Genomic DNA, 18,236 nt, shown 5'->3' on the forward strand with positions numbered 1-18,236 from the left:
ATCAGGTCATATAACCAAAATCATGTCTCCTTCCTCTCTCCCACACAAAGTCAAGAATGCTTTTTGGTATCTGGTATTGGTGCTGGTATTCACCAGGGTTTCCCTTGGTCCCCGATCCTACCTGTGATATTCAGGACATTGTTAGTATCAGCTTGGAGCCCATTGTGTTCTCAGAACTGCCTTAATTTCTCGTGGCACAAATTCAACCAGGTGCTGCATTCCTCAGAGCTGCTACAGATTTATCAGCTGCTCATCCATAATGTGAATCTCCTGTTTCTCCACATCCCAGAGGTGGCTACTGGACTGAGATCTGGTCACTGTGAAGGCCATTAGAGTACAACTGATTTCAGCTTTGTGACCTGGGGCATTATCCTACTGAAGCAGCAACAATACTCAGGTGGGCTGTGGTGTTTAAATGCCATTCACTTGGTACTAAAAAAAACCCACACCATTACACCACCAGCAGCCTAAACCATCAATACAGGACAAGACAGAGCCACACTTTCATGCCATTTACACCAATTTTGATCCTATCATCTGAATGTCACAGCAGACAACTTTGTTCCAATCTTGTGTTGTCCAGTTTTTGCACAAATTGTGTAAAGTGTAGCTTCAAAGACTGATTACCAACATGTTAGAATCAATCTCAGACACGGAGCAATACATCTCTTTGCAGCAGGGTTCTCCACTCATCTGCTTACCAGCTGGCTGTATTCTGGATATTTTCCCATATAAGAAGCAAAGCTGGAGAGGCAGCAGTGACATCACTATCTGTGGAAGAAGTTCTGTTTCAGATCTATGAGGTTCTGACTGGAGCCTGAATCTAATAATAATAATAATAATAATAATAATGGATACTTTATTGATCCCCATGGGGAAATTACTTGTTTTTCTCTGCATTTGACCCATTCACTCAGTGAAGCAGTGGGCAGCCCACTAAGCAGGCGCCCGGGGAGCAGTGTATAGGGACGGTACCTTGCTCAGGGGTACCTCAGGGTAACCGTTAAGTGGATTCGAACCGCCGACCTTCCGATCATGGGGTGACCACTTTACCTACTGAGCTATCCCTGCCCCCAATCTAAGTAGTGAATGTGACTTTCTGTTTACATAGACAGCAACAGATTTTCCCTCATTTCTAAAAGTCGATTTATTCTGACAAAGAAACTCCATGAAAGTGCCAATTTGAAATCAGTCTGACTCAGTCTGACGAGTGGTTACAGACCTGATCTTCATCTTCAAAGACAACAAGATCTAGATCAATTCTAGCGAGAAATAAAAGATACTCCACACTTCTGCATCCTAAAGAAAGTGTTGCATTATTTATTCTAAGTGGGACCACAGTGTACAAAATAAACATAAAAAACTGAGCAGCTGAGAGCAAAATCTCTTTTATGCAATCACCGAAGCTGCCCCTGCTGGCCATTAGGAAGACTGCAAGATTCAGAGGCAACAGCTTCTTTTCTGAGACTAAATCCATCTTTTATAAACAGTCTCACAACAGCTTTCCATCAACCAAAGAAGAAAAAGAAATAAAGAAAGAAGGGCAGAAGGGGATGTGGAAATCATGAATCCACTCAAAACCTCACGAAAAAGTAATTAAATCTCACATAATAGTTTAATTTTACTCTTGAAAATCTGTAAATCCTCCTGTCAGGAACATCTTTTGAAGGGCAAGTTTTTTTATTTTGTAAGTGACTCAGAGGAAACTGGAAACCAAAAACGGGGACCATAACAGCGTGATTGTTTTTGCCTTTTGGGTCAAGTAGAACCTTGGGTCAAGAGCTACTCACAGAAACAACCCCGAGAGAAATCTTTCCGCAAAGTTTCCAAACAGAACACGATTATCTTAATGAGACATAAAACAGAGAAAAACAGGGAGGCTCCAGGGACAGGAAGAAAAGCTTGAAGATGAAAGAAGTGGAAAAAAACAACGTGCTCTCTCCTTGTGAGGAGAGCTAACAGCATGACAGGAGACTCACCCTCAAAAATATCCACCATGTTGAAAAAAGCCAACGACAGAGAAGACTTCCCGCTGCCTGTGCGGCCACAGATCCCCACCTGAGGAGAGAAAAACCAATAAGCTTCACTACGCTTGATGCTGCTGTGAGACATCAGACACCTGTGTGATAACAGGGTAGCAGCTACATGCTGTGCGTGGATGGAGCTTGGTGACCAAGTGTCATTTTACAGTTTATTAGAGGCATGTGGCTGTGAGTTCAAAGAAAGCTCCAGCAACATCACACTCCACACTTTAAAACAAAGTTCACCTTAGGAAAGGATCAGCGAGGCTACACAGGTCTGAATTACTAAGCACTCCAAAGCACATTTAATTATGTCCTTATAGGTATCCTACTGTACTGGAGGTGCGTTTTTATGTAACACAACCATTTGGATACGTAAGCACGTCTACTCTGAATAAAATACATGCCAAGCATAGACTGTGTATAGAAGATGGATGTAGCAACTGCAAAATATTACCCACGGATTTTTGCACTCTGGTTTTTAAAACCTCTGTGTTTGGGGCTAGTTCGATTTTTATTTCATAGGCACGTGTAGCCGTAGTTCAGAGGGAAGAGTGCTAAGCTAGTTAGCCAGTTCCATACATAAACTCTCAGGGTACAATGTACAGCAACGCATGTTTGCCTGTTATTCCTGAGAAACAGTAACAGGAGAATTTTACTTTGCACAGGAAAGTATGTGGTAATTTACTTAGTTTGCAACATGAACTAGATGCAGTTCACTAACCAAGCTTACTAATGTTTTAATAATAATAATAATAATAATAATAATAATAGATTGCATTTATATAGCGCTTTTCTAGGCACCCAAAGCGCTTTACAATTCCACTATTCATTCACTCTCACATTCACACACTGGTGGAGGCAAGCTACAGCTGCCCTGGGGCAGACTGACAGAAGCGAGGCTGCCATATTGCACCACTGGCCCCTCTGGCCAACACCAGTAGGCGGCAGGGTGAAGTGTCTTGCCCAAGGACACAACGACCAGGACAGAGAGAGCAGGGGGATCGAACCGGCAAACCTCCGGTTACAGATGAGCTTTGCAACCCCCTGAGCCACGATTGCCCCATTTTGTCTTTTTCTGACTCTAAAAAAAATCACAACTCAAATAGGTGTAACACGGACTCTCTCCACTTTTGGAGTTTTGGAGGAGGTGCTCAGAGTCTAACAACAGACTTTGAGGAAAATGAAAAGGAGTTGCTTTCCAACCAAGAATCATTCAGGGGTTTTAAACTGCTCCGCTCCTTCCAGTCATTACTGTGAGTAAATATTCTCTACCCCCTGAACTTCCCATTGGGCCTCTTGGGAAAATTTTCTCCTGTCTGTATGACACTGCTTTTTCATTGCAGTGTTAAGTGAGGCCCACGGTTCCTTGCAAACCTCTGTGACTCACTGCTCCTGCAGACATAACTTAAGAAAAGGTATGCTGCATAACATGGACATGTACACCAGTGTCAGACCTCTGAGTGAAGAAGAACTCTGTAAAGTCCCTGTGGGCTGTCTTATATTAAGGGACAGGCACTTAAAAATTGATGAAAATAAAATTGTATTGATGGTAGACTTAATGGGAGCTTTGCCTCCGCACATCCAGCATTAACTGACTTTATTAACTTTAGGAAATCTAGTTCCACCATCCTACCAGATGAAAACTCCTGAATGATTGAATGATTCCATTCTTCTCACAGAATCAGTATTTACCTTCTGGCCTGGTTTGATGTATGCGTTTACGTGTTTGAGCACCGGTTTGAGCATTGGGTCGTAGCGCACACACAGGCCCTGGATCTTTATCTCACCGTCCTGGGGCCAGTTCTCAGGGACCTGAGAGGCATCTGTAGGGAGAGACACAGAAGGTGGTTTATTCCTCTCTTTTTTTAAAACTTTAATTCTTACTCACTCTCAGACCCTTCAGACCAGAAAACAGCTCTTGAAGTTTAAGAACACCACAACAAAAAGCAGACCTCTTACAGCTGCTACTGTCTATGTTACAGTCCTGGATGGTGTAAACAGGAGCTATAGACCATGTCATAACACCACAGATAGGAGACTTTGCCCATAGATGGGACTGGGTGTGCTCAGGATGGTATGGGTGAAAGCCAGTGGACCTTTTACTGAAATTCTGATTATATGCCACAGGATTTTACTGCTAAGTATCCTGCAGTTTTTGAACGATTCAGACTCTATCCAGTACTCTATCTGATAATGACACTAATTTTTGCCTCAAGTTGTAGCTTTTTGAGGCTTCAGAACTCAGTTGGCATCAGTCTCTGTAAGCATTGGTAAACTATAACAATTCCTTTAAAACTCGATTTGTGTTTGTTTCTTTGGATAAGGTTTCTGTTATTGTTAGTATGTAGTTTTCTTTTCACACAGTTGTTGGCAATTTCCTATTTTATCCATTGTCTATGGTTTATTTTCCAGATTTCAGTTCTTAGCTTCAGTTACTGTTGACTTTAGGATTGTGTGTAGTTCCCCTTTGTGTTTCCATTCTGTTCCTTTTTCTGTCTCATCTATTTTTCTTCCTTATATCTGTCTAGTTTCTTTAGTTTCTTTAGTTACTTCCTGTCTTTACTTTGAAAGTTCAGTTTTCCCTTGTGAAGAGTGTTTCGTCCTTTCTCTACACTCACAGATTCATTGATTGTCTTCAACTGTGTTTTGGTTCCTGCCTGTTTCCTCTTTCAGAAAGCACTTATGATGCTTTTACACCTGCTGTGTTTAGTCCATTTAAATTGAATTCTACTTATTTTTCCTCGATGGTGCAGTTCATTTGTGCAGATGTGAACACAGTAATCGCACTCAGGTGTAAAACAACCCCACTAAGATCCTTTGTAGTAAGGATCTTAGTGGGGTTGGTGAAAAACCAATCATCTATGATGTAAACGTGATCCGACCTCGATCTGAACCAACTAAGAGGTGCACACTGCAGGTCTAAGCTAAAAAAACAAACAAACTTCCCTTTGCCTCGTATGCTTTGAATTCTGGAATGTGGAAAGGTACTATAAATGTGCAAAAGTCAGTATGGACTAGCAACTAGGTGAAATGAATGTGAATTCTCGATGTTCTCCAATAATCCTGATCATAGCACCTTATTCCCATATTTACTTTTGTTGCCCACATCTGCACATCTGGCCAATAAGCGGACTGAACATTCTCAAAGTTCACTTGAATTTTTTCTCTGCATGAAAAACAAACAAAATAAGCTATAAATTTATAAACTCATCGACTGATTCAGACAAGACTGAATGAACTGCAGGTATGAAATTGCCCTTAGGTATAGAAGAAAGTGTTACAGAAGGACCAGTCCATTTACCGTACCTTCAGCTTGGGTTTCTCTGTGTTTTCTAAAGAAGTATTCCTACTGTTTCCTGGATGCTTTGCTCTCTGCTAATTCTTACATTATAGAACTTTGTTATTTAATCAGCCTCAGATGCTCATCTTATGTTCAGTTTTTGTCACCTAAGTCCTGCATTTGAGTCCACAACCCTGAACACACAGTGGTTCATGACAGGAACACGATCCCTGGGCAGAGATGTGTATAATCACCCGCAGAGGGCAATCACAGCCAGAGTGACTGCGCCTCAGGTTTTGTTTTTTGTTCTTTTACACGTCTTTGCTATAATATTGTAGCCAAATTTCATTTGCTTATTTACAACTGATTATTAATTCATTTTGATCACTTTTGCACATGTTTGTTACAATTCTTTCCTCCCTGGTGTTTTTATGCTCCGTTATTTAGCCTCTGTCTCTTTCACATCTCATTTTGTTGTTGGTGCTACATATGCACTAAAACAGGGGCAAGCTGACTTTTTGGGCCATGGCTGTGTGTTCCAGTAGTGCTACTAATGCACTGAGGAAAAGGTCAAGAGGCTCTGGGGGGCTAACAGCTAACCTCTGTATTCCAACATGCTCACAATTAATATGGTAGCATGTTACAGTTTAGAAGATGTAGTTCTGATCAAGTTTACTTTGCTGTGTTAGCGTGCTGTTTGTTTTGGTCATAAACCAAGGGGACTGTTTTAACTGAAACAAAAAGATGAAGAAAAAAAACGCTGATTTTGGAATGATTTTGGCCTCCAACAGTCAACTAAAGAAAATAAAGAAAATATTTGCGTGTTAGCAGTCCTATGACATGCTATAAAAAGCTGAGTCTGCGTCCTGCATTGATCATATTACTGCACTGAAAGGTAAGGATTTCATAGTCCTGCTTTTAGCTTACTCCTCCTTTATCCTCCTTTATCAGTTTGCTGGAAGCTTCCATGATGTCAGTGAGGACTTTGGTTTTGTGGGTCATTTACTGTAAGAAAAAGACTTCAGTGGAAAACTCAATCAGATGGATGATGCTCATATGAGATACAGACAGAGAGCCAGTTCTTAACTGGACTTTCCTTTGTTTCAGTTTTTTTTTTGTTTAAATTTGAGATAAAGTATTTTCTCGTTCCATCGTGCCTCCTTTTTTATCCCTTCACTTTCTATCCATTCATCAAGCTCAGGAATTGTTTTTGTTATGTTTCCCAAAATACTGTAGCTGCTCTGCCTCGGAGAAATGTTCTTTGGCTGACCAGCGAAACATTTTCCCGTTTTGTACAACATGTAAAATAGTTTGGTTGGGTTTGGTTAGGTTTAATTTTGGCCTGGCTAGGCATTAGTACTCTCAGTGTACTATGCTATTGATTGATTAAATAATGAAGTGTTCATGTTTTGCCATCTCTTCAACTGGGGAAAAAAAGATGCCAGCAGCTTTTGCATTTCGCCATAGAAACAGTCCATAAACCCAAACACACAACTTCTGGAGTCATAAGCAAAAAAGATAAAACTATGAAAAAGGTTTTACACACATACACTCACTGAACACAGTGAACCTACTCACATCACATGCATACTGTACAGTCACAGTCCACTCCATTCCTTTGGCAAATAACCATACATAGATCTGTGTTTGTGTGTGTGTGTGTGTGTGTGTGTGTGTGTGTGTGTGTGTGTGTGTGTGTGTGTGTGTGTGTGTGTGTATCATGTGTAACATCAGATGTCTAAATGTGTTTACAAAGTCCACAGTTTGTGCCATTGCACTGCAGATGCAATTTTATCACACTTTTATATACTGATGCTGCTGGTGGAGATCTAAAGACATACTCCGCCATGTTTAGGCCACATTTTTCCATCAAAGACGTCAAAGCTGAGCAGTAAATAGACACCAAAGGCCCAAAGGTTTGCTGGAGGAACTGTGGAAACCACAGTGCAAACCACTCGCATGTTTACTGGGATTGTCTGGTTATTAAAGGCTGCTGGAGACGGATGTGGAGGGCACTGCAAGGCATTTTTGATTGTATAATTCCCCCACAAAGTAAGTTTATATATTTTAGGTCTATACCTCCAGAAAGGATGAAAAGAGGAGTAAGTTCTTAGAAAGACTCTGATTAAGAAGAGCTTATGATGAATACAGGGATGTAAATCACAATAAACATTTACAAAATGTTGCTATATCTGCTCCATCAGCCTAACACTGAGTTACCCATAGAGCCCTCGTAGTTCTCAGACTCTGTGCTGAGGAAGCTGTTGACCTTCTTCACAGCTGCCATCTGAACCTCGAGGTCTGCCAGGTTTCTCACAACCCAGTTCAGGTAGTTGGTGACCTGCACAGAGGCATTTTTGTAGCATGGAGATCAAATTTATACGTCAGCATCACTTTGAATGAATCTTTACACAGACTTATTACACAGCACAAATGATCCATTAAATAGTAATTAATATAATTTAAACTCAGCTTGTTTGTTCTGCCGCGTAACCCCGCGTCAATTTAGGTTTGAAAAACTTGCTTTTAAAACACAGTAATTTAAATTAGTGTCTAACTACGAATGGAGGGCAACTCACTGACTGAATAAAGAGTAAAAAAAAGATAATAACTGTACATAAAAGAGAAAACGCACAGTGAGGGCGTAGGTAAGGCCCAGGCCCACCAGACCTCCGGGATGAAGCCCGTAATGGAAACTCCATATTGAAGCTGCCGCCGCTGCCAGTACAATCACTGCTCCAAGGTAGTCCTGCAGAGACATCAGGAAACAAAATATCACTAATACAACATATTCATAACAAATCCCAACCCGCAGCAAAAGCTTCAGATCTTCTCTCTCTCATATTTATATAACCAAACACTTTCTCCTCTTCTGAGTCCGATGAAAAGAGTTTCTCACCGTTCTGACCTCGAGCCAGCGGTTGGCAGCAGACAGAAACAGGTACGCTGTGTTGTTGGTGTCGGTCAGCTCCAGCATGCGCTGTTTGAACCGAGCCTCGTGTCTGCAGCAAACATGTAATTGAACAGAAGACACATCAGTTGTTTAACGGCTTCACCAATGCACTGAACTGCTGGTGCCCTCCTGCCTTTGGCTTTTGATCACTTGCTGACATCATCTTCCCCTAAATCCTCAATAATGAACACAAACAATAAACTCACACAGGGAGTACAAATAACAAACAAAACGCAAACAGGAAGTAAGAGAAGTACACTGTTTTTCAATGAAAGAAGGGGAGCAGCTCGACTGTACTTCAGCCTGGTGAATCTCAAAGTTTTATCTTTGTTTGTATTCAGTAGTAAATCACTGCCATCTAAACCAGACGTGGTTTGGAAGGAGACCAGTGGTTACGATAATGAGAACTATCCCACGATTGCCAAGAATCTGTCTCAACACCAGATTCACTGTTTTTGTGTGTGTGTGAGTCCTTCAGTGTTTGTATATTTGTGTGTGTTAGGAAGAGGAAGTCCTCAGGGGAAACGAGGAGAAAAAAGTGTGAGAGCTTCTTAATGTTGGATTATCCGGACGATGGGAACGAGGCTGAATACAGAAATACAAGAAGATACTTCTCTCGCTACCGCCACAGGAACGGCAGCAAAGTTTTATCTTTGTTTGTATTCAGTAGTAAATCACTGCCATCTAAACCAGACGTGGTTTGGAAGGAGACCAGTGGTTACGATAATGGGAACTATCCCACGATTGCCAAGAATCTGTCTCAACACCAGATTCACTGTTTTTGTGTGTGTGTGAGTCCTTCAGTGTTTGTATATTTGTGTGTGTTAGGAAGAGGAAGTCCTCAGGGGAAACGAGGAGAAAAAAGTGTGAGAGCTGCTTAATGTTGGATTATCCGGACGATGGGAACGAGGCTGAATACAGAAATACAAGAAGATACTTCTCTCGCTACCGCCACAGGAACGGCAGCAAAGCACAACACAAAATGTTTGAAAGTAAAACCTAAACTGTGACAGCTTACCAGAGAGCTGCAAAGACGGCAATCCTATCAATCTAAAGGGCTCTGAACAGCTCTACTGTGGAAGGTGACAGGATAAAAAGTGCTAACGGACACTTTAACTCATTCCATAATGAAGACAACCTTCCCTGTACCCTTAATGAAGTGTTTTGACACCTCAATAAAGACGTGTTTGATGACCATTAGAACGGTCTCCAGATTTTTCCAAGCCTTGCTGCACAGGCAAAGATCATCTTCAATAACTTCACAAACTCAGTCATTTCGCTCTATCAGTCAGCCCGAAATACGAAACCACTCAGTTCAGAAAAGAGCTTCAAAAGTTATGCAAAAGAACCAAATGTTTATGTACACATTTACTGTCATGTGTTTTCTATGGAGATCTCTTCTGTAGTCACACTGTGTGGACTCAACTTCAAAGTTTGGAATTAGGCATGCAAAGGTGATGCCTGTGAAGGACTGAATGCAAAAGCCAGTCAAAGCCGGTCTGCAGCAGATAAAGCCCTGGCTACGCGTGCCAGATAGCTAGCTGGATAAGGAGCTGTAGCCTACACCATAACATGATGTATTCTTGCCTAGAAATGGAACTGCACGTCACACTGACGCAACCCACAGGTGTTGTGATTGGTCTATTCAATACTATAGTTTCCTCTGAAGCAATAGTACTGATTTAACTTTTCTTCAAAAGTAAAAAAATCGTTCTTTCTACGAGTTGTTTTTGAGCAAAGCTAGCTGCCCAGTGTCTTCATTTGCTCTCATAATGTCACTAACAGCACATTTCCTCTCTCATTGCAGAAAGATTTCATGTCTTTGCTTTGCCTCTTTCATTTTTATATGTTTTAGATCAGTCATGTGCAATGATGGATACACCAGTAAAGTTGTCTTTTATGTGTTATTGTTCCCTTTATTTAGGTTAAAATTGGCTGGAAGTCTGGAAGGTGTGCAGTGATGAGAAAGAATCAGTACCTACCCTTAAATGTGATAAATCTAGAGTAATGCGTCTGTATTGAGAATGTAAGGAATGGAAAGTAGAGATATTTGTGTTAAAATTTAGCGATAGGAATCAAAAAGATGTCCGAAAAATAAGGAGTCATGTAAAGTACAGATGCCTGAAAACTATAGGTATATACAAAGTACTTGTACTTTGCTATTTTCATATCAGTGTCTATTGGGCCCAAACATTGGTATAAAATGTCTCCATCTTTATATTTGTAATAATACAGCACAAACTTACGATTCATAGCAAATTATGCAGTGAGCTTTTTTGGGCCTCTGCGGGTCCCAGACCTCACTTTGAGAACCGCTGACTTACAGTGCCAGTCTAGCTTCTCAGTCATCCAGGTCAAGGTCATTTAATGGGCTTGACATGAAAGTAAGTGGACTTCTTTTAGGCTCTTGACGATGTTCTACCTCTTATCTAAATGTGGCATCAGAAGTGGAAAAACCTGAGATTTGAAACATCTTCAGGAACTTAAAAGAAGTTCACTTGTTTTCAACTCAAGTTACCACAGGCAGAAGAAAAAAAGACACAAAACATTAAAATAAACATGAAAAAATGTTCATGCCTGTAAAACATGACTGAAGTACATCTTTTACAAAAGCTATGCCAATACACGCTATCTTCTGTATTTGTCTCGATTTCCAGTTTGAACTTTAGTAGTTTGAACTGAAGAATATAAAAAATTCACCACTGTTTTGATTTCTTCTGTTTACGAATGATCTTCTGCAGAGCACAACAAGCAGCCGTAAAATCGTCGTTCACATTTTTTGACCAATTTTTAGAAAAAAAACAAGGGTTGCAAATTTCAGTGCATAAAAGACAAGCGTGTACCTGAAAGCTCGTATGGTGGTGAGACCTTCTGCAGTCTCAGAGAAGTGGCAGAGCAGAGGAAGCTGTGTTGAGTCATCGAGGTCTTGGAGGTCCCTGAGAGGAGGTGTTTTTACAGTATGCATATCACTTCATATGAAATCTCCCATGCACAAGTGTACACATGCATATTACACACTGAATCCTATTTGCATGATGTCCTCTGGTGTACTCATTCAGAATTCATGTTCCCATAAATCATCAAGTTGATGTTTCCTGTTTCCTGCAGTGAGGAGATTCAGCTCACTGCATCTAAATAAACTCCCTGATTTGTTTAGATAGAAAAATTATGCGCTGCAGCTACAACAAATACACTGTGGACATACTTGGAGGCGACTCTGAAATACTTCTGAATGAAGTAGAAGGCCACAGCCAGAGGAACCAAGGCAACCAGGAAAATAGGAGTGATTGAGGCTATGACCCCGATGCCTGACAAACAGAGCAGCGTGGATCTCGTCAAAGATTCCAGCGTTGAAGGAATATGCTACAATGAAAGGAAATGAGGAAGTGGGAGTTCAGTCATGTTTGCTTCCTTCTTTTAGTTTAGCAAAACACAAACAAATCACAACTTCACTTTGACGGCTAACCAGGAATAATAATTAAAACATCTGTTCAGTGCAGCAGTTGTGTACACGCTTCCTCATGGGCCTCGAGTCCATTATCTCTTATGCAAATTCATCAGTTTACCTGGTCGATGATGTTGGTATCAGCTGAGAATCTGTTGAGGATCTGCCCCAAAGGAGTGATGTCAAAGAACCTGTGGAGAGAGGTGTTTAAATAAGGGTTATGTAATCCTGAAGAAAAGAGAGGGAGTCTGCAGAAAGAGCAACAGAAAACTTTCCATCAATTACGAAGACCGATGATGAGCGAAGAACAGCGGGACAAGTGCAGCCACACACACAAAACTCAACTGTTTCCTTAGAGATGTGGCTCAAGTGTGAGGATGGTTCGCCAAAGTCCCCAGTCACACTCAAAAACACACTGTTCAGCGGATCCATCCATCCATTTTACATAATTTCCCCTAGGGATCAATAAAGTATTCTGATTCTGATGATTTTCTACCACTTACAAAAGTGATGTGAGGAAATACAATCAACGCTCCCCTGACTCTCTTCCATTCATCACCACATATTACTCTTCCAACAGCACACTGCGGTGTTTTCCAACCCAGCCCAGAGATAATTCATCCATGTCCTTGCTCCTCCAAGTCTAACATACCCAAAACGCCTGCACAGAAGTGCAAACTAACGTTTGATGCACAGTAGTCTAAATGACTGCACCCTTCACCCCATCGTTAGGGGTGACCCAAGACACCATTCAGGAAAAGCTCAGTTCTGCGTCTTCTAGTGCCAGTCTTATTATTATTATTATTTGGGGCACTTCCTACAGCCATAGTTGAGCCATATGGCACAATGACATAGGTGCTGGATCAAAACCGCCAGCAGATTTATTAAAAAGGTTAATCCACATTTCAAGAAGCTCCCATGTAAAGGCTTCACTCTTTAGGATATTTGTTAGTCTTCAAACTCAGAACGCTAATTAACCAGCAAATGCACAGCTTCACCTCCAGGGTCCATTCTCGCTTCAGCGCAAAAAACCAGCACAGGTTATAAGTAAAATAAAAAATACAACTTTTACACACACATTTACTACCAAGTAAACACATATAGATTAAAAGACTAAGAATTCAGCATGTAAAAGACAAAAACAACTTCCAACAGGTTATAAAAGCAGACGTAGGTTTGCTTAAAAGATTAAATGTGAGCTTCGAGCTTTTTTACAGATGTCTACTCTGGTCTTGTTGCAGTTCTGTTTTATGTACCTGATGGGAGCGTGAATGATCTTGTTGAGGAGGTTGTGGTGCAGGTTGGTGGCTGCAGAAAGACCAAGAAATTCCACAGTGAGGGAGGTGATGAGGCATAAAGTGATTCCAGCCGCGCACAAGATGATGAACACTAGCAGATAGTAGGAGTCCTGCCCCCGGTGACACACAACAAGACAGAAATCACACCATGGAGAAACAAGAGCAACATGTCAGAAACTAATATTATCATTAAATGTTTCTAAAATACAAATAGAGCCACTGTGATGTCACCAACTGGTTTCTGATCTCTGCATTTGTGATTTTTTTAATCATTCAGTTAAAATGTACATTTAATTTGTATATATTTTCCCTTATTATGCTCTCTGCAACATTCAGAGAGTCAACAGGAGATTCAGTTCACAAGTGATTTTAATACATTATCCCAATAAAACCCATTAAAATCCTAATAAAACCAATTACAATCCCAGTAAAACCCATTAAAACCCATGACAGACATATTGTACCTGCACTGCGGTGTTGGTGGGTCTGGTTCCATTAATATACATGTCTGTTCCTGTTTCTGCACTGTTATTGAGTTTCGACGTCCAGTTAGCCAACCAGTAATCGATTGCCACAATGACGGAGTGTTTGAGGAGTTTAGAGAAAATCATGAGGAAGACCATGAAGAACCCCCCAGAAGACAGGTAGCACCAGCACACCTGAGAGAGCAGCATGGATCATAGTAAGAAAAGCAGTAGTCACTGGTTATTTGGTCGGTCAAACTTGTTATTCCTCTAAAAAAATAGTAGCAGGTAACTAACACTACACCAAACAACTGCCCAGTAAACTAGCTGAGGTTATTTTTCTTTTGTGGCAGTTAATGTTGTTGCTAACAACACTTTAAATCACGAGAAAATGTCATTGTGCAGATGAGTGGATTACCTTCCACGGGATCTTTGACCTTCTGTTGGTGGTCGTGGAAAAGTTGTCATCGTCTTCCTCCTCGGCTTCTTCTTCTGTTAGAATAAAATCCCATTTAGAAGATATCATTTTTATTTTAAGGTGATTATAAATTAACCATTTTAATCATCACAGATGGTATTGAAGATGCCATGGTGCTAATTAGTGATAAGTTACATTCAATTAAAATACTAGAAGGACTTTTGAGTACTAACATGTTTCCTACAGTAAATCTAGAATATTTTGGAGAAACAAGCACTCCACCAAACTTTGACAATGAACCCTAAGATGGCACTATGTCTATGTGTCATCATGTCTTTTCAGGAGGAAACTCTGACAACATGACTCAACCAGTTACACTGAAAAGGAATCTGTCACCTTCATCTTCATCATCTATTTGGTTCTTGGCCTCTCTGGAGTAGAAAGCTCTCCTCAGCGTCTTCCGCTCAAGTGTTGTTTGACTGTCCTGCTGAATGTCCTACACACCGGAGGAGTGGATATAATAGGAGAAACATTAGAGTAGACAGAAAGCTTTACTAAACACTTAGACAGCTGCAGATTTATACCGTACCTTCTCCAGCCCTTGATCCTGCCTGTTCATCAGGGTTTTCCAGTGGTCATAAAGTTCAATGTCATGAGTCTGAATGTCCTTCAGAGTTCCCTCTCGCAGGACTGTACCATCCTTCATTGCTATAATCTGGACAAAACACACAATATAATGTTAAGGCTCAATGAAAACTGAATTTATGACATGTATTTTCCTGCAAACAGAAGGCCCTACCCAGTCTGCATGTATAAGATATTGCAGTTTGTGGGTCACGAGGACCACGGTTCGTTTATCATCCTGCAGAAATTTAAGGATTCCTTCTTGCATCAAATGATCACTGAGGTGGATGTCGAGTGCTGAGAATGGATCATCCTGCAAGATTTAAGAGAGAAGCATGGATATCAGTTAATCTGACAAACGAATGACTTTCTCAATCTGAAATGCTTTTATACGTATTCACTTTTAAAAATGTTTAGTCCTGAATACGTATGTAATCAACTGGTTTAAACTAACATTTGTAACACTGACACATATGTCTTCTGCTCTGTCATGTTTCACTCTCATAAGTGAATACCTGGAGGATCACATTTTGTGAGAAGTATTTATGATCATAAAAGACTTTCAAATTGAGTTTATTTTCAAATGAAAAGCAAATCTGATGTATATCAGATTTATGACAGACAAAGCCTTAATTAGAGATGTGGTGGATAAAAGTCTCTTGAGTATAAACAATAGTCTATATCTTAATGCTCAAACCCTTACTTAGAAAAGTCTATTTTGTACTATCTGTACAAATTACCATTGATTGTTTTTTCTTTTTTTTAAAAAAATTGCCATGAGAAAAGTTTTTTAAAAATCAAACAGAAAGATTCTAACCTGAAAATGAATCCAACAGGAAGTGCAAGAATATGCAGTTCCTCAAATGGCTTGCTCCATACACTATGCTAACTTTAAAGCTAGTTGAGAGGTGTCATATTTTTTGGCAAGTACTGTAAAAAGTCACTGGTTTGCTTCTGGCTGAAGGCACAAATCCCCTTTGGGGTTATATCTGCAAAGGCATTTTTGGGGGCTACCTGCTTTGGTAACCCCTTGTGACAAGGGAGCACCTAAAAGTAGCTGTGGAGTCACAAAAGACGATTTTGGTTTCTGTGGAGAGTTTCTCTCTTTATGATAGCTGGACAAAAACTCTCCAATTGAAATTCAGTCTTTAAATTTCCATTACGAGGGGAGAGACTACTTTGACTGCCAAGTAGCTTTGGCTGCCGCCTTGTCCACTTGTTAGCTTTTATTAGCATGTATCTATGTTGGCTGGATGAATCTGTGATGTCAAAAGGTCATCACTTCAAGCTTTTGGAAACCAAAATGTTGACTGTCAGTTTGTTCAATTCGAGGCTTCAAAACAGAAGGTCCTGGACCAGTGGGAGATCTCACGTGTGTACATTTTTTATGTACAGTCTATTTTCAGTCTATTTATGTACAGCATTTCCTTGCAACACTGGACATGGAATAATCTGCAGAAGTGTAAAGTGTGCATGTTAGTCCCCATAGGGAAATAGTTCCTCTGCATTTAACCCATTCACCCAGTGAAGCAGTGGGCAGCCACCAGTGCAGCACCCGGGGAGCAGTGTGTAGGGACGGTACCTTGCTCAGGGGTACATCAGGGTAGCCGTTCAGTGGAGTCGAACCCCCGACCTTCCGATCATGGGGCCACCACTCTACCTACTGAGCTATCCCTGCCCAAAGATTAAACCTAAGCAAGCTTTCAGTTTCCATCATAAGGAATGCTGTAAAGGAGGCATGTGGAGGCAGGTAGGTATTAGTATATTGTACATCATGATGTAGATGTTGTACTTTTGTTGTATTTTTTATATAAATTCGGTTTGCATGGCTCCTCTTGTGGAAAATACGTTTAATCTCCCTTAGACTTCCTGGTTAAATAAAGGTAAATCCGTAAATAGATATTTATACTTTATGAAACAATGGAAAAAACTGTAATGTGAAATTTCCAAGCAGAAATGATTAGTTGCACCATGTAAAAGTTAGTAAATTCTCCCTGTGTCTCTGTACTACCTGTTCTACCTGATTTCTGAGATAATTTTGATTATATCCAGCTCTTCATCACAACTTAAACTCCTCGGGATAACAGCCAGATGTCCATTAATCTTTGTGCTAACAGGACGGCGGATGCTATAATGTGTTTTATACTGTGTTAATGAAGCCTGTGTTATGGCTGTGGGATGTGGGAGTGTATGACGCATATATTCCAGCCCTGATATCAGATATGAACAGCACAAAAGAAAAACATTCCCTCCTCATTATACATTTCATTTTTTTCTTAACCATCGTAGACATTACAAAGGGTCATGAGTGTATAAAAGAATTTAATGAGGAATGTATGCTTGCTAATGGACTAAAAATCGAGGTGGCAGCAGGAAATTACACAACTACTCAGCCAGATAAACAAATGACAGCATTCACTGTCATTATCCCAACGGCCACAATGTACTGTGTGTCACATAATACATCACTGCATGATACATTTAATTATATAAAAAAGGGAAGATTAGAATACTACAGAACTTAATCTTGTAAAGAAATGGCATTATCTAATTTGGCTACAAATTAGGAGTAAAAGTCTTTATTTTACATTAAAAAAAATTCTAATTGCACATTGTAAAAAAGAAAAAAAGACAGAACTCAGAAGAGTTTCCAATGTTTTGAACATTAAAAAGAAAGTTTAAGGGAATTTTAAGCTTACCAAGAAGACGATGTTGGTGTTTTGGTACAAAGCTCTGGCCACACAGATTCTCTGCCTCTGCCCTCCACTCAGGTTGATGCCCTGACACAGAAACAGATAAATTAAATCCCTTCATGTGATTATGTTGTTTTTTTTTAAGGCAAATTAAAAACTTGCATACTCTCTCTCCAATCTCAGTCTGGTCTCCGAATGGCAGCAGGTCAATGTCTGGCTGCAGAGAGCAGGCGTCAATCACTGCTTTGTACCTGAAAAACACCCATGAACATGTCAGGAAAGCTCTCAATGTGAACACAAAGCACCGCTGAGGTGAGCTGTAACTGTGAGCTGTGGGGTTCTCACCGCTGTTTGTTGAATGGACTACCAAAGGTGATGTTTTCCTCCACAGTAGCGTTGAGCAGCCAGGACTTCTGGGCAGCGTAGGCAACAGAGTTTCTGTTCTTGCTGTGTGCACCACAGGAAATAGAGGCAAACAGATACTAGGTAAAAAAATGCAGGTCATGCATCCATAAAGCTTTAAAGAGCAGAAATACTGATCCACCTTCACAGCAATGTTGCTTACAGTTCAGCATCCTTATGATTGTTAAAGTATTTAGTTATTAATATAATAAGTCATTCACTAAGGAAAAGCTAACCTAAAAAAAGTAAAGCAATATTGTTTCTTGAACAAATAAAAATACTAGTGTTTAATTCCAACATTACGTTTTAAATATAAATTTTTAAGTTTAATCTGGGAATTTCTTTTTGTTCTCTAAAACCTCTCCATTGAATTCAGCACCATAATACAACATTGCAGCTTTATTTACAGTTATCAGTATGTAGCTTTTTGCTGTATCTAAAGGCTAAAGCTAACATAAGATCAGTACTCCTGTTCTGATCAGCTTTATGAAAGTGGGACCCAAACATAAAAACAAAAACAAAACGAGGAGGAAGAGAGGGAGGATTATGTTTGTAAATCTGTCAAACTCCACTGCAATGTAAAAACAACTTGTGAGATATGAGGGATAAATATGAAGGTCATGGATGAGGTTAAT

At 40.2% G+C, this 18,236-nt stretch overlaps 1 protein-coding gene across 5 annotated transcripts in view; it reads right to left on the reverse strand.

Moving 5' to 3' along the window:
* The window catches only part of abcc9 (ATP-binding cassette, sub-family C (CFTR/MRP), member 9), a 78,637-nt gene that overhangs the window by 17,818 nt on the left and 42,583 nt on the right, over nucleotides 1–18,236 (reverse strand). For all 5 annotated transcript variants that reach the window (XR_014915972.1, XR_014915971.1, XM_085436636.1 and 2 more), the window contains 17 exons: nucleotides 17,545–17,646; nucleotides 17,366–17,450; nucleotides 17,206–17,286; nucleotides 14,682–14,819; nucleotides 14,472–14,597; nucleotides 14,279–14,378; nucleotides 13,883–13,956; nucleotides 13,465–13,659; nucleotides 12,959–13,110; nucleotides 11,824–11,893; nucleotides 11,463–11,620; nucleotides 11,101–11,193; nucleotides 8,204–8,306; nucleotides 7,940–8,053; nucleotides 7,525–7,645; nucleotides 3,717–3,847; nucleotides 1,980–2,058 (listed from right to left, as the gene is read on the reverse strand). Coding sequence is in view for 3 of the 5 variants with exons in the window: in XM_085436636.1 (XP_085292762.1) it covers nucleotides 1,980–2,058; nucleotides 3,717–3,847; nucleotides 7,525–7,645; nucleotides 7,940–8,053; nucleotides 8,204–8,306; nucleotides 11,101–11,193; nucleotides 11,463–11,620; nucleotides 11,824–11,893; nucleotides 12,959–13,110; nucleotides 13,465–13,659; nucleotides 13,883–13,956; nucleotides 14,279–14,378; nucleotides 14,472–14,597; nucleotides 14,682–14,819; nucleotides 17,206–17,286; nucleotides 17,366–17,450; nucleotides 17,545–17,646 (1,922 nt within the window). In the remaining 2 variants the exon portion in view is untranslated. The remainder of the gene's footprint in view (nucleotides 1–1,979; nucleotides 2,059–3,716; nucleotides 3,848–7,524; nucleotides 7,646–7,939; nucleotides 8,054–8,203; nucleotides 8,307–11,100; nucleotides 11,194–11,462; nucleotides 11,621–11,823; nucleotides 11,894–12,958; nucleotides 13,111–13,464; nucleotides 13,660–13,882; nucleotides 13,957–14,278; nucleotides 14,379–14,471; nucleotides 14,598–14,681; nucleotides 14,820–17,205; nucleotides 17,287–17,365; nucleotides 17,451–17,544; nucleotides 17,647–18,236) is intronic.

Source organism: Copadichromis virginalis, linkage group LG17, assembly GCF_057382275.1.
Source record: "Copadichromis virginalis isolate Kocher_CV1m ecotype Utaka linkage group LG17, C_Virginalis_male_GT1.1, whole genome shotgun sequence".
In the NCBI taxonomy this organism is placed as follows: domain Eukaryota; kingdom Metazoa; phylum Chordata; class Actinopteri; order Cichliformes; family Cichlidae; genus Copadichromis; species Copadichromis virginalis.